At 42.5% G+C, this 22,153-nt stretch overlaps 1 protein-coding gene across 2 annotated transcripts; it reads left to right on the top strand.

Annotated features, from left to right (window-relative positions):
- Positions 1-300: 300 nt before the first annotated feature.
- Positions 301-19,514, top strand: KLHL23 (kelch like family member 23). Of its 2 annotated transcripts, none has more exons than XM_060621571.2 (4): positions 301-829; positions 1,733-2,947; positions 6,724-6,876; positions 17,397-19,514. In XM_060621571.2, the coding sequence occupies exons 2-4, from the start codon at positions 1,735-1,737 to the stop codon at positions 17,705-17,707; spliced, it is 1,677 nt and encodes a 558-aa protein (XP_060477554.1). In that variant the 5' UTR covers positions 301-829; positions 1,733-1,734; the 3' UTR covers positions 17,708-19,514. The 2 variants fall into 2 exon arrangements, with proteins under 2 accessions (XP_060477554.1, XP_060477555.1); XM_060621572.2 differs by lacking the exon at positions 301-829 and adding an exon at positions 1,135-1,246.
- The last annotated feature ends 2,639 nt before the right edge of the window (positions 19,515-22,153 follow it).

Genomic DNA, 22,153 nt, shown 5'->3' with positions numbered 1-22,153 from the left:
TGGATGGATGCCGTCTGTGTAGCACATGGACGTCTTTATATGACTGGACTTGCTGTCATCAGGAAGAAAGACTGGAGGCTGCTTCTTCGGCTACTCTGCTTTAAATATGTGAACTTGAATCCTTGACCCTGGCTGCTCTCAGTTTATCTTAAAGCTTCCAGGTTAGTCTGTAGTGTGCAAATCAGCCCCAGGGGCTCCCTCCTGAGTTGAGTGCTCCGCTGGGGGCGGGATGATGTTGGTGGGAAAGCGACACTTATTCTGGCATTCTGAAGGCAACCTCAGCCCCAGACCTTTAAGGTTTGCTGCGCACTTTCCCCTCCATCTCTCCCTCTAGGGCCTGGCCTGTGAGAGCTACTGAAGGAGGGGGAAAGGGCATCCCTCTCTCAGCCTCCAGATGTGGACTTCAGAGTGTCTAGAGAAAAACGCTCGGGGGTGTGTGCTGTGTGTGAGGCTCAGACCTAAGGAAGGAGCAGAAAGCTAGTCGCGCAGGCGGTCTCCTCGGAGCTGACTTCCCACCTGCTGCAGGGGGGAACGGCCGGGAAGGGGCTGCAGCCGCGTGCCCGGCCGCCCCGCCCCTGCTCGCAGCGCGGCCCCGCCACCGGGGAGTTCCCGCGAGTGGCCCCGCGCCCAGGCCGCGCGGGGGGCTGTTGGGCTGGAGGCGGGGAGCAGCCAGGGCACCAAAATAGGAGCCGCTTGTGGGCTGGAGCTGCACTAGCAGGCACCCTCCGCCGCGCTTCTTCCAAAGATGGTCAGAGGGTCCGAAGGCGCCCCAGCCCCCGCTCGCCGCTAGCCCGTTGGCCCGCACCGTGCCCGGGAGCCGCCGCCGGAGGTAGGTGCGCTGCGGCGCCGCCGCCCGGGGCCAGCCCGAGGGGAGCGAGCGGGGCCGAGCGCGGGAGAGCGAGGCCGCGCCGCCTCCCGAGCCCGCCCGCGGCAGGGGCGCGGAGACAATGGCCGCGCGGGCGCCGGGCCGGGCCGAGCGCGGGGCCGCCCGCGTGCCCTCCCCACACCTGTGCTGCGTCCCGGGGCGGAGGGGACGCGGGCACCGGCCCGGCGGGCGGCGCGCGGCGCCCTCGAGTCGAGTCCCCGCGCCAGGCCCGGGGCGGGGCGGTCTCCGGGCGGGAACGCGGGCCCGGGGCCCAGGCGCGGGGCGCGCGGAAACCCCTGCGGCAGGCGCGGGGGAGGGGGCGCAGGGATGGAGGGACAGCAGCCCGGCAGCTTTCTTTTCGCTCCTTTCTTAAGCCGAAAGGTACAAGGTTTCCCTTTTCCAAGATTTCTTCATTTCTAGTCATATTTCGATCGCCCCCTTTTTGGCATCTCGAGACGACTCCCAAGGGAGACGGAGCTAGTGAAAAAGGTTGAATTGGGGCCGAGCCAAGACGGCCAAAGTCCGGTCTCTATTGGGGTGACCCGCCCGGACACTCGGTTTGCCAAGCGTGGGTTCTCTCTCTCCGACCGCCAACTAGGGTCGGATTTCGGAGACTGGGTGAATGGGGTAGCAAATCAATATTTTTTATTTAAAGGACTACTGAAAATCCTAGGGGCCTCATTTCAGGCTCAAAGTGACCCCGAATTTAGATTGACCATCACATAAATGACGAAATAGTGTATCCACATTTTGCATTTGTTACTTAGTCTAGCTTTAGAGTATCATCATAAGGATTGGCATATTTAGCATTGATTATTTTCAGTAATATGCAAAATTGAAAACACATTTATTTCATGTTTATTGCAGCCATGGCTCTCAAAGGACAAGAAGATTATATTTACCATTTCAAGGATACGACGCATCCAGTGGATTTTCTGGATGCATTCAGAACATTTTACTTGGATGGATTATTTACTGATATTACCCTTCAGTGTCCTTCAGGCATAATCTTCCATTGTCACCGAGCTGTTTTAGCTGCTTGCAGCAATTATTTTAAGGCAATGTTCACAGCTGACATGAAAGAAAAATTTAAAAATAAAATAAAAATCTCTGGCATCCACCATGATATTTTGGAAGGCCTTGTGAATTATGCATACACTTCCCAGATTGAAATAACTAAAAGAAATGTTCAAAGCCTGCTTGAAGCAGCCGATCTGCTGCAGTTCCTTTCAGTAAAGAAAGCTTGTGAGCAGTTTTTGGTAAGGCACTTGGATATTGATAATTGTATTGGAATGCACTCCTTTGCAGAATTTCACGTGTGTCCAGAACTAGAGAAGGAATCTCGAAGAATTCTGTGTTCAAGGTTTAAGGAAGTGTGGCAACAAGAAGAATTTTTGGAAATCAGCCTTGAAAAGTTTCTCTTTATATTGTCCAGAAAGAATCTCAGTGTTTGGAAAGAAGAAGCTATCATAGAGCCTGTTATTAAGTGGACTGCTCATGATGTAGAAAATCGAATTGAATGCCTGTATAATCTACTAAGCTATGTGAACATAGATATAGATCCAGTGTATTTAAAAACAGCTTTAGGTCTTCAAAGAAGCTGCCTCCTAACCGAAAATAAGATACGATCTCTAATATATAATGCTTTGAATCCCCTGCATAAAGAGATTTCTCAGAGGTCCACAGCCACAATGTACATCATTGGAGGCTATTACTGGCATCCTTTATCAGAGGTTCATATATGGGATCCTCTGACAAATGTTTGGATTCAGGGAGCAGAAATACCAGACTATACTAGGGAGAGCTATGGTGTTACATGTTTGGGACCCAACATTTATGTAACTGGGGGTTATAGGACGGATAATATAGAAGCTCTTGACACAGTGTGGATCTATAACAGTGAAAGCGATGAATGGACAGAAGGTTTGCCAATGCTCAATGCCAGGTATTACCACTGTGCAGTCACGTTGGGTGGCTGTGTCTATGCTTTAGGTGGTTACAGAAAAGGGGCTCCTGCAGAAGAGGCTGAGTTCTATGACCCATTAAAAGAGAAATGGATTCCTATTGCAAACATGATTAAAGGTAAGTACAGATTACATTTATTCTCTATTTTTAAGTGTTTTTTTTTTTTAAGTTTATTTTGAGAGAGACAGAGACAGTGCAAGTCGGGGAGAGGCAGAGAAGGAGAGAGAGAGAATCCCAAGCAGACTCTCCACTGTCCGCACAGAGCCTAATGGGGGGCTTGAACTCATGACACTGAGATCATGACCTGAGCTGAAACCAAGAGTCGGATGCTTAATCGACTGAGCCACCCAGGGGCCCCAATATTTTTTAAGGGCTTGAAGTTAAGACCAGTGATCTAAATTATCGTGCAAATAACTTTAAAAGAACTTTTCACTTTTGGAATGCTACCTAGGAACTATAATAGATTATACAAGTAATTGTGGACAGAATGTTCCAAGTAAAAGCATGGTATAACAGTCCCCAACTTGTTTGAGGTTATGTGATCAGAATATGCTACTCAGACTAGAAAAAAATCATTTATATAAGAAAACAGTATAACTCATTCTACTTACTCTTCAGCCTGTTTCAAGCCTAGGTCTTGCTTCAGGTCTTAAGAATATATATTTAAGTCAAAGTCTAAATGAAGGGAGAAAGCTGGGTAGTTTTATTAGTTTATACTTAATTTTTTTTTTTTTTTTTTTGCTTGCTTACTCTTGAAATTGAATCCTTTTCAATCCTGCTTTTAAATATTCAGCTTTCTCCCTCTCATTATGTGGTCATCTCTCTTTTAAAGGGTCTTTCATTAAAACTTTGAAAGGTTTGGTCCCTGTAGAGTGTAACAAATTACATTCTCTCAAAAACTGGAGACAGATAGCCCCTTCTTTTTGTGATTCAAGTCTTGTTTCATAGAGTAGAAGATAAGGCAGATCCCATACCCTCCCTCATGTGGTCCACACAGCCAGGTGCACTATTGGGTCTCAATGTCTGTCTGATAAACACTGTATTTTCTGCTGTGTCCAGTACTATATTAGCCTTGCTCTCCTTCCCTCCCACTGGCAGAAAAGTTAAGCTGGAATCTTAATTACATTTATTCATTTGTGCTGGAGAGTTGCACAAAAACAACTGGTAGGTTGTTACTAAATTTGTGTCATTTTATCCCAAATGTTCCTTCCCAGGGCTTTCTGTTTCTTTTTTAACACTAGGGAGGGTGTGGGAATCTGACCTGGTCTGGGAATCTGACCTGGTGTGATCGTTGGATGACAAGCAGGAAGCCTGAGAGGCCGGATGGTCTTGTGATCAGGCACATTGCTTCTGAAGCCAAACTGCGGTCCAAATCCCAACTTTCCACTTACTTGCTGGTGTGCTCAGGCAAATTGTTTAATCTCCCTGTGCCTCGGTTTTATGGTCTGTACAGTGGGGGTGACAACATTATATAGCTTAGGGTTTTGAGAGGATTAAATGAATTTATGCACGTGAAGTGTGTAGAACAGTCTCTGGAGCAAAGTAAACACTCAGTAAGTGTTAGGTACTCTTGTCATTATTCGTTGTTCATTATTGTCATAATAAAGGTCATTATAGAAGAACATGTCAACTTTGATAGAACAAAAATATCTTTCATATTAGGGGCGACTGGGTGGCTCAGTCGGTTAAGTGTCCCACTCACCATTGGTGAGGTAGAGCCTCGCGTCGGGCTCTGCGCTGACAGCATGAAGCCTGCTTGAGGTTGTCTCCCTCCCTCTCTCTCTGCCCCTCCCCTGCTCGCTCTCTTTCTCTCTCTCTCAAAATAAAAAAATAAACTTTAAAAAGGTGTCTTTCATATTAAATCATGCCCATTCTCCTGCATGCCCGAAGGTTCTGCCGCAGTAGGTGATAGAGCGGGAGAAGGGGGCATAAGGCCCACTACTGTTGCTGCTCTGGTTTTGTGGTTTTGGACTCTGCCTGAGCTTGACCGCTGATTCCTGGTCTTCTCCCCAGGATGTTCCTGAAGGTTGTCATGACTCCTTTCCTACTAAAGAGACAAAGAAAGTTCAAATATTTTAGCAGCTATTGTCAACGTGGAAAAGTTTCTGCCAATGAGATAATGAGATAACAGTTCCAGTGCTTTCCTAGTGAAGAGCATATTTCTGTGAGGATGAAAATTTATTACTTTACTGCAATTTTGTTAAATCATGTTAAAAAATTTTTTTTGATGTTTATTTTTGAGAGAGAGAGACACACACATGTACACACACACACACACACACACACACACACACACACACACACAGAGTCCCCAGTGCCCCTGGGAGAGGGGCAGCGAGAGAGGGAGACACAGAATTCGAAGCAGGCTCCAGGCTCTGAACTGTCAGCACAGAGCCCAATGCAGGGCTCAAGCTCACCTACTGTGAGATCATGGCCTGAGCCATAGTCAGTCGCTCAACTGACTGAGCCACCCAGGCACCCCTGTTAAATCATGTGTGAAACATGCTTGCTGAAAAGAAAATGCTTCAATGGTGCGTCCACTGTGAAAGAAAGCCATTATCTGTTTTTTGCCTTCACCTTGAGTAGAATGGGAGACCCTCATGCACGGAAGCCCCCCATCCCAACCAGCTGGGCTTGAAATTTCAAAGTTTTATTTATACTTTGACATTGAAGTTTTGATTCCTGATTGTAACTAATTGTCCCTGGGAAGGGTAACACTGTGTCAGTCATGCGCAGCTTTGGCCAGTGCTGATTTTGAGTTTTAAGTTTCTCATTTTTCTAAGTTGCAAGAGTAACGTTACTTTTCCCAGTTTGTTTTGTTTTGTCGTCATGAAGTGAACTGGCAGCTTCCCCTGGTGATCAGAATGTAAATTGGGTAGAGTCAAATTTCAAATTCATTTCCTTTTTTGGTTTAGGGATGTACAGAGAAGAAATAAATACTTGGCTGAAGTTTAGGAGCTCCTGACTTTTTTTCCCTCTCTTATCGTAACTGCCCTGCTTATAAACTCACTTTTGTGTTGGAGTAGAAATACACAAGGAGATTGAACTGCACCCAGCATGTACCAGTGGTAAATAAAAGTTGTTTGAAAGACTAAACTGATGTATTCAACTAATCTGATGTCTTCCTTCCCTGCCGAACTCATTTCTTCCTCCTCATTTTCTTAGGGCATCAGGGTGTCCTGGTTTTCTGAGCTTAGGACCTCAGAATCAGTTTTGTTTGTTTCTGGCACAGTCAGTCATCAAGGCTTATCTGTGCGTCTTGTCTCCATACCCAAAGCCCCTCCTAAATCAGGCCCTCAGTACTTTGTACCTGGGCCAATACCTAGATCTTTCTGACTCTGTCTTCTGCTTTTGTAGTCTCTCCCTTCCTCTGCTTAAAAATCTTAAAAATCCTGCTGAATGAAGTCCACATTTCTTAGTTGAGTGCCAGGATCCTTTGTGATGTGGCTTCAACTTACGATGTCGGCTTTAATTCCCACACGACAGCCCCAGGTTTGCCACGGGCCCTTCCGTGTGCTGGCATCAATCCGGGCCTCTAGACATTGCCCACTAAGCCTCTGCGCTTGCCTTGCCCTCTGCTTAGGATGGCTTCCTCTCACCTCTACCTGCCACAGTCCTACCTACCGGGGTCCAGGTCAGAGTCGGCCACCTGCTATCTGACTTCCCTCCTCAAAGCAATGTTTCCTTGCTCTGAACGTTCACGGTGTTTCTGTACCCTGTGTTCTAACTATTGGTGTAAGTGTCTCACCCTCTTTTAAAAGAGTGCAAGGAGCCTCTCTTGTTCATCCTTCTATCCCTCATAGCACCTAGCACAGGACCTTGCATCTACTATCAGTAATAACAGAAACAATAAACTGAGCCCAGTATTCAGTGTGATTTTAATTAACACACAGGCGTGGGAAATGCAACTGCCTGCGTCTTACATGAAGTTATCTACGTCATCGGCGGCCACTGCGGCTACAGAGGAAGTTGCACCTATGATAAGGTCCAGAGCTACAATTCAGATATCAATGAATGGAGCCTCATCACCTCCAGCCCACATCCAGGTAATAAAATACTGTTTCAAATAGTACATGTTGTACAGCTAAAAATGGCCTGGAAATAGAAAATGCTAGATTTATAGCAGACTGCACATGGGTGTAATTAAAAGGCTCAAAATATTCATATGCCCATCCAGCCATAATCACAGGTAGTTCCAATTAGGTCACATCTACAAATGCTTTCCCCGATGTCTTTACGGAATACATTTTAAGCCTGTGTGGTTAAAAGTGGTAGTTTCTTTTTAAAATTTTCTAGATTCTTTTTATTTAAAAAATTTTTTTAATGTTTATTCATTTTTGAGAAACACAGACATGGTGTGAGTGGGAAGGGGCAGAGAGAGAGACACACACACACAGAATCCAAAGCAGGCTCCAGGCTCTGAGCTGTCAACACAGAGCCCGACGTGGGGTCAAACTCATGAACCGTGAGATCATGACCTGAGCCGAAGTCAGATACTCAACTGACTGAGCCACCCAGGTGCCCCAAAATTTTCTAGATTCTTTTGTTGTGTTTCCTATTCCTCTATTGTGTGCTTTCTTTCATTTATATGCATTATATAAAACACAGTTTTTATAGACAGTTAAAAAGCACTAGTCTGTCAAATAGTCGGGAAGATTACTCATTGATTCAGTTCAACAGGAGATGGTTTCTTCTTTTTAGCATGTTCTCTCTGGGCACCAGTAATTATTAAGCACTCACTCCTGTGATGTACAGAACCCCATGCTGGCCTTACTTTGACAGTCATGAAGGGGACATGTGGTCCATCCACAAGGAATGGCCAGCCTTCTGCCTTCTGTGGCTTTTTTCTTTGACATGTCTCTTTGATATATGTTTAAGATTTTTCCTTAGGTAAGATTCATATCACCGTATCACTATACTACTTTGGATGATTTTCCATATAGCATAAGGTTTCTATGTGAGACACTGGTAAGCATAATTGGAAATTCCCAAGCTTGAATCATCTGAGAGTGATAGCAGTTGTTAACCTTCTTGAACACTTTCTGTAGGTCAGCTACTGATTAAGCACCTTACATGTCGTATTACCTTAAATTCTATCTATAACCTTACGAGTAGGTATTGTTCACCCCCATTTTACGTATTTAGAAATGGAGGCTAGAAAGGATAAGGTCACACAGTTTGGAAGTGGCAGACCAGGATTCATTTAAGCAGTCTGATTGTATAATCTGTGCTATAGCCACGAAGCAGTCTGTCTCTTCTGAAGGGACCAGGCTCTCCTGCTTTTGACCAGTTTCATCTGGCAGTTGAGGTGAAGCGCACTGAATCTGGTGCTGCATATCCATATGTCCTGGGCTTTGCATAAGAAGAGACTTCGGCCACAGACTGGCCTGGCTCTGAAGACATGGAACAGGCAGCCTATCTCCTAGTAGCCCAGATGTAATTATCGCAGACTCCCCACCACTTTCTGTTATGGTCAGCGAAGTTATAATGGAAAGTAGTAATACTGGCTTGTATGGAGTAATAGCTAACTTTTAGTTAGTAAGTATGCATCAGGCACTAACTAGTCTAATAATTTTTTATGTCTTAATCTATTTAAACCTTACAGCAATCCTGTGAGCGAGGTACTACTATTATCTCATTTTGCAGGCCACTGAGGCACAGACATGGTAAATGAATTGCCTAAGGTCTGCTAGCTAGTGCTTGTTAGAGATGAGGTTCAAAACCAGGCAATCTGGCTGGGAGGCCATGTTCTTAACAATTGCACTGTTGTCTCATTTGATCTTCATGTTAACCTTATCAGTTAGATATTACTTTGACATCTTTACAAAGAAAATCCAATATATGAAAACTCAGATTAACAAATTAGAGGGCAGTTGTTTACATTACAAATTTAATATAAATTTCATAAAGGGTTCCTTTAAAAATAAATGTCCTATAACATATTTAAGTAGCATATGGCTTGTTAACTGCTTGAAAGGGAGTCTAAAAGATGTAAGCGAAAGCATGAAAATCCATGGCCAACTGAAAAATCAGTCAGAAATAAATATTAAATTAGAGTACAAATCAATGGGATCATATAATTCTGTTTGTAAAGTTTTGCTTTATATTGGACTTTTTTGTGACAATGTAAGAAACAAAGGTAGCAAATTAGCATGCTGCCTGGTATGTTCTTTTTGGGGTACAGTGTTTAAAATATTTTTAACTGACTTGCCACCAATATTTAAAATTCGGTAGTTCTTGGGCGCCTGGGTGGCGCAGTCGGTTAAGCGTCCGACTTCAGCCAGGTCACGATCTCGCGGTCCGTGAGTTCGAGCCCCGCGTCGGGCTCTGGGCTGATGGCTCGGGGCCTGGAGCCTGTTTCCGATTCTGTGTCTCCCTCTCTCTCTGCCCCTCCCCCGTTCATGCTCTGTCTCTCTCTGTCCCAAAAATAAATAAAAAAACGTTGAAAAAAAAAAATTTTTTAAAAAAAATAAAATTCGGTAGTTCTTAAATAAAAATCATGATTCCTGGCCTTTAGAAAAATTATAATGACCTCAGACCACATTCCTTTCTGTCAGCAATCACTGGAGCCAAGTAGTGGCTGTTCCCTTTTAGATGGCACTTTTTTTTTTTTTAATTCATTATCTCAGTGCTGCATGCTTTTTTTTTTTTAATATGAAATTTATTGTCAAATTGGTTTCCATACAACACCCAGTGCTCATCCCAACAGGTGCCCTCCTCAATACCCATCACTCACCCTTCCTTCCCTCCCACCCCCATCAGCCCTCAGTTCGTTCTCAGTTTTTAAGAGTCTCTTATGCTTTAGCTCTCTCCCTCTCTGACTTTTTTTTTCCTTCCCCTCCCCCATGGTCTTCTGTTAAGTTTTTCAGGATCCACATAAGAGTGAAAACATATGGTATCTGTCTTTCTCTGTATGACTTATTTCACTTAGCATAACACTCTCCCATTCCATCCACGTTGCTACAAAGAGCCATATTTCATTCTTTCTCATTGTCAAGTAGTATTCCATTGTATATATAAACCACAGCTTCTTTATCCATTCATCAGTTGATGGACATTTAGGCTCTTTCCATAATTTGGCTATTGTTGAAAGTGCTGCTATAAACATTGGGGTACAAGTGCCCCTATGCATCAGCACTCCTGTATCCCTTGGGTAAATTCCTAGCAGTGCTATTGCTGGGTCCTAGGTAGATCTATTTTTGATTTTTTGAGGAACCTCCACACTGTTTTCCAGAGTGACTGCACCAGTTTGCATTCCCACCAACAGTGCAAGAGGGTTCCTGTTTCTCCACATCCTCTCCAGCATCTGTAGTCTCCCGATTTGTTCATTTTAGCCACTCTGACTGGTGTGAGGTGATATCTGAGTGTGGTTTTGATTTGTATTTCCCTGATGAGGAGCAACGTTGAGCATCTTTTCATGTGCCTATTGGCCATCCGGATGTCTTCTTTAGAGAAGTGTCTATTCATGTTTTCTGCCCATTTCTTCACTGGGTTATTTGTTTTTCAGGTGTGGAGTTTGGTGAGCTCTTTATAGATTTTGGATACTAGCCCTTTGTCCGATATGTCATTTGCAAATGTCTTTTCCTGTTCGTGGTTGCCTTTTAGTTTGGTTGACTGTTTTCTTTGCAGTGCAGAAGATTTTTATTTTGTGAAATCCCGATAGTTCATTTTTGCTTTTAATTCCCTTGCCTTTGGAGATGTATCAAGAAATTGCTGCGGCTGAGGTCAGAGAGGTTTTTTTCTACTTTCTCCTCTAGGGTTTTGATGGTTTCCTGTCTCACATTCAGGTCCTTTATCCATTTTGAGTTTATTTTTGTGAATGGTGTAAGAAAGTGGTCTAGTTTCATTCTTCTGCATGTTGCTGTCCAGTTCTCCCGGCACTATTTGTTAAAGAGACTGTCTTTTTTCCATTGGATATTCTTTCCTGCTTTGTCAAAGATTAGTTGGCCATACTTTTGTGGGTCCAATTCTGGAGTCCCTATTTTATTCCATTGGTCTATGTGTCTGTTTTTGTGCCAATACCATGCTGTCTTGATGATTACAGCTTTGTAGTAGAGGCTAAAGTCTGGGATCATGATGCCTCCCGTTTTGGTCTTCTTCAAGATTACTTTGGCTATTCAATCTCCCAACAAGTAAGAGTCCAGGATCAGATGGCTTCCCTGGGGAATTCTACCAGACATTTAAAGCAGAGATAATGCCTATCCTTCTCAAGCCATTCCAAAAAATAGAAAGGGAAGGAAAACTTCCAGACTCATTCTATGAAGCCAGCATTACTTTGATTCTTAAACCAGACAGAGACCCAGCAAAAAAAGAGAACTACAGGCCAATATCCCTGATGAATATGGATGCAAAAATTCTCAATAAGATACTAGCAAATTGAATTCAACAGCATATAAAAAGAATTATTCACCATGATCAAGTGGGATTCATTCCTGGGCTGCAGGGCTGGTTCACCATTCGCAAATCAATCAATGTGATACATCACATTAATAAAAGAAAAGATAAGAACCATATGATCCTGTCAATCGATGCAGAAAAAGCATTTGACAAAATTCAGCATCCTTTCTTAATAAAAACCCTCAAGAAAGTCGGGATAGAAGGAACATACTTAAACATCATAGAAGCCATTTATGAAAAGCCCACAGCTAATATCATCCTCAATGGGGAAAAACTGAGAGCTGTCCCCCTGAGATCAGAAACACGACAGAGATGTCCACTGTCACTGCTGTTGTTTAACATAGTGTTGGAAGTTCTAGCGTCTGCAATCAGACAACAAAAGGAAATCAAAGGCATCAAAATTGGCAGAGATGAAGTCAAGCTTTCACTCTTTGCAGATGACATGATATTATACATGGAAAACCAGATAGACTCCACCAAAAGTCTACTAGAACTGATACATGAATTCAGCAAAGTTGCAGGATACAAAAGCAATGTACAGAAATCAGTTGCATTCTTATACACTAATAGTGAAGCAACAGAAAGACAAATAAACTGATCCCATTCACAATCACACCAAGAAGCATAAAATACCTAGGAATAAACCTAACCAAAGATGTAAAAGATCTGTATGCCGAAAACTATAGAAAGCTTATGAAGGAAATTGAAGAAGATATAAAGAAATGGAAAAACATTCCATGCTCATGGATTGGAAGAATAAAGTTAAAATGTCAATACTACCCAAACTTATCTACACATTCAATACAATCCCAAACAAAATTGCACCAGCATTCTTCTAGAAGCTATAACAAGCAATCCTAAAATTTGTATAGATGGCACTTCTGTGCTCCATGTCACCAGTCTCTCCCATTCCTATCACATCATGGACCTGGCATCCGTGCCGTTGCTCTTCTTACTCCCAGCCTGCTTCATTCAACTGGTCTGTTAGCTCCTTCGCCCTTGAAGGCATAGGGCCTGCCTCTGCTGAACTGTGGCGAGGTGTGCCTCTTACACACTTTCAGAGCGCCTCCTGAGGAACATAAAATGTCAGTTTCAAGTCTGCCTTACAGATCTGTAGCTTAGACCACAAAAGAAATCATGACTACTCTTATTTTTAAAAGGTACTATAAATGTTATCTTTTTTTTTTTCTTAATGCCTTTGAGGTCGGTGGTTTTCGTTTTTTTTGTTGTTGTTTTTGTTTTTTGCTTTATTTTTTTAATGTTTATTTATTTTATTAAATTTTTTTTTAACATTTATTTATTTTTCATAGAGAAAGAGACAGAGTGTGAGCTGGGGAGGGTCAGAGAGAGAGGGAGATACAGAATCCAAAGCATGCTCCAGGTTCTGAGCTGTCAGCACAGAGCCTGATGAGGGGCTTGAACTCACAAACTGTGAGATCATGACCTGAGCTGAAGTTGGATGCCCAACTGACTGAGCCACCCAGGCACCCCTCATGTTTATTTATTTTAGAGAGAGAGCGCAAGTCGGGGAGAGGCAGAGACAGAGGGAGACACAGAATCTGAAGCAGGCCCCAAGCTCTGAGCCATCAGCACAAAGCCCAGTGTGGGGCTGGAACCCACGAACTGTGAGATCATGACCTGAGCCAAAGTCAGATGCTTAACCAACTGAGCCACCCAGGCGCCCCCCCTTTTTTTTAACGTTTGTTTATTTTAGAGACAGAGTGCAAGCAGGGGAGGGGCAGAGAGAGAGGGAGACATTTTTTTTTAATTCTCTAATGTTTATTTTTGAGAGAGAGAGAGAACAAGTGGAGGAGGGGCAGAGAGAGAGGGAGACAGAATCTGAAGCAGGCTCCAATCTCTGAGCTGTCAGCACAGAGCCTGACATGGGGCTCGAACTCAACGGACTGCAAGATCATGACTGAGCCAAAGTCAGATGCTTAACCCACTGTGCCACCCAGGTGCCCCAAGGGTGGTGGTTTTGTTTAGTTAGAAAACAGGGGACTCCAATTCCATTAAATTAAAGATAACATTTATTGAGACCTTACCTCAGGACGGGTACCATTCAAGTTATTATGTAAGACACAAAGATGGTTAAGAGTGAGTCTCTACTGCTATAGGAGCTCAGAATTTAGAAGGAAATATACATACATAACAGGAATATAAGACAGTTGTAGAAATAAGTGCCATTAAAATTGAAGGTAGAAAGAGCTTGAGAATAAGGGGAATCTGAAAATCTTAGAAGGCTTCCAGGAGTTCACTGTTATGATTTAGTCCTTAAAGAATGGATACAATTAAGGTATTTTTTGAGGGAGGAAGTTAATGATGGGAAGCAGAGGGGCAAGTTCCAGGTATATTCCAGTACCTGGGAGTGGATGTATATGATGGGATGTGAGAGGGTAGAATGAGAGAGTGGATGGGAGAGTTCAGTGGAGGAGTGTACCATAGAGGGCTTTGAATGGCAGTTAGGAGAATTTGAAAAATGGTGAACTAACAAAGGTTTTAGAGCCTTTCAGAATAGATTAGGAGAAGACCAGAAGTCTGCTGAAACTGTTATAATAACCCAGGTGAGAAATGCTGAAAGCCTGAAGCATTAGGAGGTGAAAACAGGTAGATATGAGGAATATTATGGATTCACCATGGGAAGGAGGAGGTGGTGGGAACAGAAGAGAGGAGCTGAGTTGGAACTTAGTTTTGTAGTTAACTGTGAAGGACTGGTTGGATCACCCAGAAGAGCTGTCCAGCAGGCAATGGGAAGTGTGGGTCTGCGGCCCAGGAGGAAGAGTGAGGCTGACTTTAGAGATCTGGGTGTCATTTGCTTGGAGGTGATGACTGTGGGTGTGGAGATGGTTGAGGTGCCCTGCAAGGGTGGGACTAAGTACAACTAAGGACAGAGTCTTGGGAAACAGCACTAGTTAAGGGATGAGCTGGGAAAGAAGAGTGTGGGAAGAACAGGGAAGAAGCAGGATGTGATAAAGAAAAAAACCTATGGAGAGCCTTGTCAAGTGGGGAGAGAGTTCTTTCTGGCTCCGCCATTTATTCACATGACTGCTCTTGGGCAGTGGCTTAAGCTCTTGACTTTTACTTTCTAGTAAAATAAAGAGGTTAAATTACATAAGCTTTACAGGTCTTTTCAATGAGAACAATCTTAGGAAAAAGTTCTAAATCATTTCAGTGTATACTGAATACCTGAAAATATCGTGGTTGTCTCAGAGCCCCTACATGGCTTTATTCATATCATTCATGGAATACTAAATACAGACTGCTATGGATTTATAGTGAATAGTTGTGTGTAAACTTTTTGAGCCATGACAGATGGTACCATTCTTATACTTAGTTTGAAATTGTTCACTCGTTCATTGGTCCAACAGAGGTTTGCTGAGTGTTTCCCACATGTTGTGTATAGTGTTAGGTATAGTTATGGATAGTGCTGGGAGCTCAATAAACAAGGCACAGTTCCTCAGGCTCAGTAGCTTCATAGAGTGACCAACAGAGAAAAAGGCCGTTACAGCTGAGGAAGAAAAAGTTTCCATCAGCAATAACAGAGCATTATGTTGTATTTGGGTAACGGGAAAAAACCCAAGAATCACCTTATCTTAAACATTTTCCTGCTATAGGAAGATAGAGATACTTAAAAAAAATTTTTTTTAAGTTTATTTATTTTCATGGGGCACCTAGGTGGCTCTGTTGGTTGGGCGTTCGATTTCAGCTCAGGTCATGATCTTGCAGCTTGTGAGTTTGAGCCCCACACATCAGGCTCTGTGCTGACAGCTCAGAGCCTAGAGCCTGCTTCAGATTCTGTGTCTCCCTCTCTCTCTGCCCCTCCCCTGCTCGTGCTCTGTCTCTCTCTCCTTCAAAAATAAATAAACGTTTTTTAAAAATTAAAGTTCATTTATTTTGAGAGGGAGAGAGAGAGCACGAGGAGGGGAGGGGCAGAGAGAAAGAGAGAGGAAGAGAGAATCCCAAGCAGGTTTTACACTGTCAGCTCAAGAGCCTGATGCGGGGCCCAAACCCATGAACCGTGAGATAATGACCAGAGCCAAAATCAGGAGTCGGTCGCCCAAATGACTGAGCCAGCCAAGGGCCCCTTGTGATACTGTTCTTCACATAAGAACGACAAATTGAGGATTTTTTTGAAATTTAAGAAAGGCCTAGTGAACTCATTGTTGAATCACTTAACACCAATGGATAAGATTTCTGAGTCATCATTAATTTTCATGACCATTTAATGGAATGATTTCTCTAATTTCACAAGTACTGAAACAACTAAATTCTATAAAAAATTCTGCATGTATATAACTAGAAAGTAACAAATGGGGTTTTTACAGGTGGAAGAATTCTTATTTTCCTGGATGTCAGATACTTGAGAACAACAAAGCACAAATGTCCATCTTCTGAGATTTTTCTTGGCCTTCACAACCTAGATAGCAGAAACTTTACTGATAAGAATGTACTTGCATCCTTAAAGGGGAAATCACATTTTTGATTGTACATTCTCTTTCTAAAGAAGGGTTGATAAGCTTTTTTATTTTTTGTTTTATTTAATTTTTTTATATGTTTTTATTTATTTTTGATAGAAAGAGAGAGCGTGCGCGGGGAAGGGGCAGAGAGAGAGAGGGAGACACAGAATCTGAAGCAGGCTTCAGGTTCTGACCTGTCAGCACAGAGCCCGACACGGGTCTCGAACTCATGAACCTCGAGATCATGACCTGAGCTGAAGTCAGACACTTAATCGACTGAGCCCCCAGGCACCCCATAAGCTTTTTTAGCATATAATGGGAGTGCATATTTGGGTACAGAGGGTACAAAGTACAATTCATTCATTGATCCAACAACCTTTTATTGAGTCCTTAAAAGGTTCCAAACACTTGCCATTCTCCAGCTGGGATGGAGTAGTGGGCAGGACACAGGTCCTATGCTGACCGAGGGTCGAGGGACAGTAAAGAAGAGACATCAGATAATGAGAAGTGCTGTGGAGAACATTAAAACAGGGTGATGTGGTGGAAATGCCTGACTGGCTACTTCAGGTTGGGCGGTCAGAGGAGGGCCCTCCAAGGAGATGATCATAAGATGAGACCTAGATGACAAGAAGGAGGCAGCTGTGCAAAGACTTGGGAAAAGAAGAGTTTCTAGACGTACGGAACAGCTCAGTGACAGCAAACTGACGTTAGTGCTCCTGACTAACGTCAGGAGCTGGAAGTATTGAAGTGTAATCCTCTGGTTGCTATTCCCAGAGAATGAACTCACAGGCCAGTAGTGGTGCTAGAAATAGGGATGTGGAAGAAGCCTGGGACTCAGCATGCCTGTGACTAGGGTGAGGGAGGAGAGACGCTCGCTTGAGGCACAGAACTGGAGTCCCTCCGCGAGTGAGAGCAGAGCAGCCTTGTGTTTTGCGCTCTAGGCCCCTCGCTGGCCTCACCCGAGTCACAGTCCTGGGAAGGGAGAGGACGTGAGGTTGCAAAAGAGCCTGATGCCTTGAAGAGCCAGCAGGTTTGCATGTGGAGGGGGAGACACATAAAATGGGAAAAATTAAAACAGCACAGAAGGCTTGCCCACCTAGAGGCAGACTCTCAGCCCAGGATCCAGCCCTCACACAGCAGCCCTCTGCCTTTGAGCGTCTTTCACGGGGTTCTTAAGATGATAGACAGTAGTTCCCCACTAATCTGGTTGTGCTTCTCTAACTCCTGGTGTCCTTAACTTGACGAGCGCTGTGAGAGAGGCAAGCAGAGTCATCCATGCGGCACCCGTGGCTGCAGAGGCTACAGATGATAGGGATGGTGGTAGGGATGGCCGCTAAGACCTAGAGGAACCTGCACTAGTTACCTCGTGCGTCTTTGTGTCAGAACGTCGGAGAGACCCTACAACTGTTACACGTGGATGTAGAATGAAAGGTGTCTGTGCTGGGGAACTCTCAGAAGGGTCTGAGGATGAGCTCTTCCCTGGCATCCTGCAAAGTCAGATTAAGGATTACCTGAGAGAAAATGGCTGGACAGGTAATCTGAATCAGGTGATCGGGGATGGATTTCATGGCTCAGTGTTGTGGTAGAGGAATCAAAATGTCAAGACTACTCTACTTTTGTCTGCGGCCTTGTAAGGGATCATTATATCATCACCCTAAGGAATCTCTTTTGTTCATTATCCTAATAAAAATTTGCTTTTTTCTTTTTAATAGAGTATGGATTGTGCTCAGTTCCATTTGAAAATAAGCTCTATCTAGTTGGTGGACAAACTACAATCACGGAATGCTATGACCCTGAACAAAATGAATGGAGAGAAATCGCTCCCATGATGGAAAGGAGGATGGAGTGTGGTGCCGTCATCATGAATGGATGTATTTATGTCACTGGGGGATATTCCTACTCAAAAGGAACTTATCTTCAGAGCATTGAGAAATATGATCCAGATCTTAATAAGTGGGAAATAGTGGGCAATCTTCCAAGTGCTATGCGGTCCCATGGGTGTGTTTGTGTGTATAATGTCTGACTGAATCCATAGAAATGACCAAGTAATCACTGTGTAGTGGGAGAAAAAAAAAGAATTCAGGGTTTGGAGTCCCTTACTTATTATTGTGTCCGGGCACATAATGGGTAAATTCCCATGCCTAACCCCCACTCTTCACTTTAGTACAGTGATTAATGGTCAAGAAAAATCCTATGTATATTTACAGTTGAATCAGTAAGGTTAACACCCTATAATCTCTGCTTTTCAAAGGTAATATGGAATGTTGGACACTTGGTAGAAGGTAAAATACCTTTATAGTGAAATTTTCTCCTGGTAGCATCAACACTGGTGTAGGTCAGAATCATTCTGTGGAATGAAATGTCTCCTATGACCCTGTAATGTACTAGTGTCTATTAAGGTTCTGTTTAGCTAGCAAGGAATTTGAAATTCAAGGAGGGAATCTTCTCTACCTCTACAAAATCAACATTTTAAAACAACTTTTTTTTTTCACCGTTAGACTTATTTAGAATGTGGACTGACTTTGAGTTTTCTTTTCTTTTTAGTGTGTATAATTTATTGTTCTTCTTTAGTTACTGACTGCAAGAAGTATACAAGATCCTGTGCAAGAGATTATTACTGTTGAGAGTTTACAAACTAAATTTAAAAGAATGGCACATCTGAAAAATTGCAGAGAAAATAGTCAAATATTTGCTGATGCTGAGAGCTATTTTTAATTTTCAGCTTTGATGTAAATTGCTAGTTTAGGTGTCTTTAGTTCAAGCATGCTATGAAATCCTCTTTATTCTTAAGTATAGGTATATATCTGCATACAAAATTGAATTTTAGAGCCAGAAAGCATGTAGAACAGTTGTGACATAGTAAAAAATACATTGATGAGAAGAAATTTGCATTCATTTCCCAGCTGTGCCACTAACTAGATTTTTGTAACTTGAATCGAGTCACTTAACCTCTCCTCAATTAGCGCTTCATGACCCATGCACTTTGGGTCATAGATGTGCCTAGATGTGGAGCCCCATATCCCTTGGGGCAGCCAGAGGTAGCCTGGGTGGCTGAAGCTTCTGGGCAGAAACGTCTTTGCCCACTTTCCCCAGTGTGCCTACAGTATTACTTTCTGTGTGTGCCAAAACTTGAGAAAAGTTAGGAAGCATTCCTGAAGTTATCTGAACTTTTAGTGATCTGTTAGACCATCTATCCACACTCTTCATCCTTTTAAAAAGACAGTAATTATTTTTAACTTTAAATGTGGAAGTTGAAAACTGCCTAGTGCTTCTGATTTTTTTTTCTTTTTTTTTATAGAAAGAGACTGTTTAATGCATTCATTTCAGATGGCATTTTAAATAGACACAACCTTTTGGGAATGCAATATGCTACTACATAGAGGGAGCCCCCAAAAATGACCGTATCTTTGTCCCATAAATTCTACTCCTAGATTTTAACCTAAAGAATAATATAAAAACAAAACCAAAAAGGTAAATGCATGAGGATGTTTATGTCTGCATTATTTATAACAGCAAAGAATTGGAAATAATCTACATGTTAAGGAAGAAAGTGGGCTAAGAAAACAGTGAAGTATTATACTCCCACTACAATAATTATTTGGAAGACTGTAAACACATGGATGTGTCTGTGATATGGTAAGTAACATAAGCACAATACAAAAGAGAATGTGCACTATGTGACTTTGTAAAATCTTTTCGCATGTAAAAGGTAATATGCAAACTGAAATCCATTGTGTTAGTGTGGGGGGAATGTGGAATGATTTTTAATTTATTTAAGTGTTTTTCCTTAATATGACTTTGTGTTTTCAATAAAAATAAGTAAATCACAATATATGTGGTAGAATTGCTGGAATTTTGGGTGAGTGAGTCAAAGGATAGTCAGAATTAGTGAAACCACAGAATTATAGACTATTCCAATCTGAAATTGAATTATAGATTATTTGACTGCTTTCAAGAACGCTTAGCTGGACCAGTAATGTGATGCCCTGTAGCGCTTTGGAGATCTGTTTTATGGAATAGATAAAAACAATTTAAATCACCTTCCCCTGCTTTTAGCTTATTTAAGTCCTAAAAAACCCTGATTCAAGTCCAACCTCTGGGAATTCTTTCCTGACTGCTTCAGCCACAGTAAAACTCGCACTGTCACATTTAAAGAATTTATCATTTATATATATGTAGTATGTATCCTTTCGAGATCATGGATCACATATGATTATTTTAATTTTTTCAAGGCCTAGCATTTCATTTGTATATCCAGTGTACTTTTTTAACAAAGATGATGGTATCTGTTACTTTTATGGAAAAGCATTCCACAGGTGCTTGAAAGACCTTGAAAATAGTTTGTGACTTGAAGCATTTAATTTGCTGCTCCTATTTTCTATCAAATTCTGTTTTTGGTATTGCTTTGTGCACACAAGAAAGGATTAAGGAAGGTAAGGTAAACATTTATGTCAGAATTATCCCAAGTTCCAAATCACTGTAGTGTGAATGAAAAGTATCGTACTATAATTAAATGCAAGCCATTGGTTTGGGAGGGCCAGCACTGTTTTGCAAAATAATTAAAATTGTGGAGATGATTTTAAGTAGATGATTTTGAGGTTAATACTTAAGAGGACTCTAAGTATCCAAATTTTAAAGTTAATGTTTCTCACAAGTCATATTTTTAGTTTTGAGCTGCAACGAAATAGGGTCAACATCAAGAGTACTTGCTTAAAGGCACATTAGCCTTTTTCCCCCTCATTCACATACATAAATGCTGGTGTTAAGGAATGAATGTTTGTGTCTCCCCAAATTCATAGGCTGAAGCCCTTATCCCCAATGTGACTGTAGAGGTAGGGCTTTATGGAAGTAATTAAGGTTAAGGAGGTTATAAGCGTAGGGCTCTGATCAGATAGGATTCGTTTCCTTGTAAGAGTTACCAAAGAGCTTTCTCTTTCCCTGCCTGAGTGAGGATACAGCAAGCAGCATCTGCAAACCAGAAAGAGAGTTCTTACTAGAAGCCGACTGTACTGGCATCCTGATCTCAGACTTCCAGCCTCCACAAACGTAAGAAACATTACTATTGTTTAAGCCACCCAATGTGGTGTTACGTTATGGCAACCTGAGCTGGCTAATGTAGCCTGCAAAGGAGATGGTGCTTTATATGATGCAGTTAGGTGCTGAATCAGCCAGGAGTAGACAGGCTGTTCCCTAGACAATCCCCCTGCCTTCCTCATACCCCTCCACCCAAAGCACCCAGAAACCCCCATTTTATTAGTATGAAAGTGTCTGAAACTCTAGAAATACAGTTTCATTTTTCTTAGATGATAGTAGATGTAGCTAGGGGTTTCATCTGTCTAGTTCTTGCCATGACTGCATCTGTACTGATGCCCTAACTCCCTCCTTATGGGGACACCTATACTTCGGCCATCATAGCATCTCATCCCCAGCCATGGTGATGAGTCCAGAGCTGTGGTTGGCCAAGTTCCCAACTGAGCTGGTTTGAGTGGATATAACTAATACACAGAAGACAGCAAGTCGGGTTGGGGGGGGGTGACACTGGTGTCTTGGTTCTAGGCCTTCTTGATGCAGCTCCGTGTCTGTCTTTTCCACACTTTGATTATGTGAACCAGTAGGTCCTTTTTTTGTTTTGATTTGGGTTTCTGTCTACTGCAACCAGTAGAGCTCTAATATCAAGCAAATGGTGAAATATAAATATTTTTTTTGGATAATGCGTTAGTGTTCTATTGCTGCAGGAACAGTAACAAATCACCACAAACTTAGTTGCTTAACACAGGACAAATTTGCTTTACAGTTCTGCAGGGTATAAGTCTGACATGTGTGTCACTATATCAGTTTTGGTCACCTTAATTCCATCTGCCATTTTTGCCATGTACCCTAACATATCCACAAGTTCTGGGCATTGGGACATGAATGTCTTTAGGGGGCCAATACCCTGCCTGCCACAGATGGTAATATATTAAGTCTTATCCTGACTTTTGGAATTCCATGTGGTTGAATATGTCTTATTTCCTCAGAGGAGGTTCTAATAGAAGGAAAAAGAAATCATGATGAGTCTCAGGGACCCCTGGAGGACTGGAAGGTAACAGTAGATGAAAAAAAGAGAAGTTGATAATAGGGTCATTTGCCATTAGACCATTCTTTAAAGGACTAGCCTTTCTACCCTGGAAACAATATATAAATATTTATTATTTTTGAGAGAGAGAGCACATGCATGGAGCAGGTGAGGGGCAGAGAGCGAGGGAGACAGAGGATCTGTGCTGAAAGCAGAGAGCCTGATGCAGGGCTCAAACTCCTGAGCTGCGAGATCATGACCTGACCTCAACCGACTGAGCCACCCAGGCACCCTAAGCCTGAAAATAATATATAATGCAAGAAAAATCACTGTAATTATGTTAAAGATGCGGATTGCCAACCTTGTAACCATTCTTTACTGGTAAGGAAAAGCTCCATATTTTTTTGTCTATTA

This window comes from Panthera onca, chromosome C1 (genome assembly GCF_046562875.1).
Source record: "Panthera onca isolate mPanOnc1 chromosome C1, mPanOnc1 haplotype 2, whole genome shotgun sequence".
NCBI classification, from domain to species: domain Eukaryota; kingdom Metazoa; phylum Chordata; class Mammalia; order Carnivora; family Felidae; genus Panthera; species Panthera onca.
The sequence above is the reverse complement of the archived record's forward strand: the minus strand, read 5'-3'. Positions and strand labels throughout refer to the sequence as shown.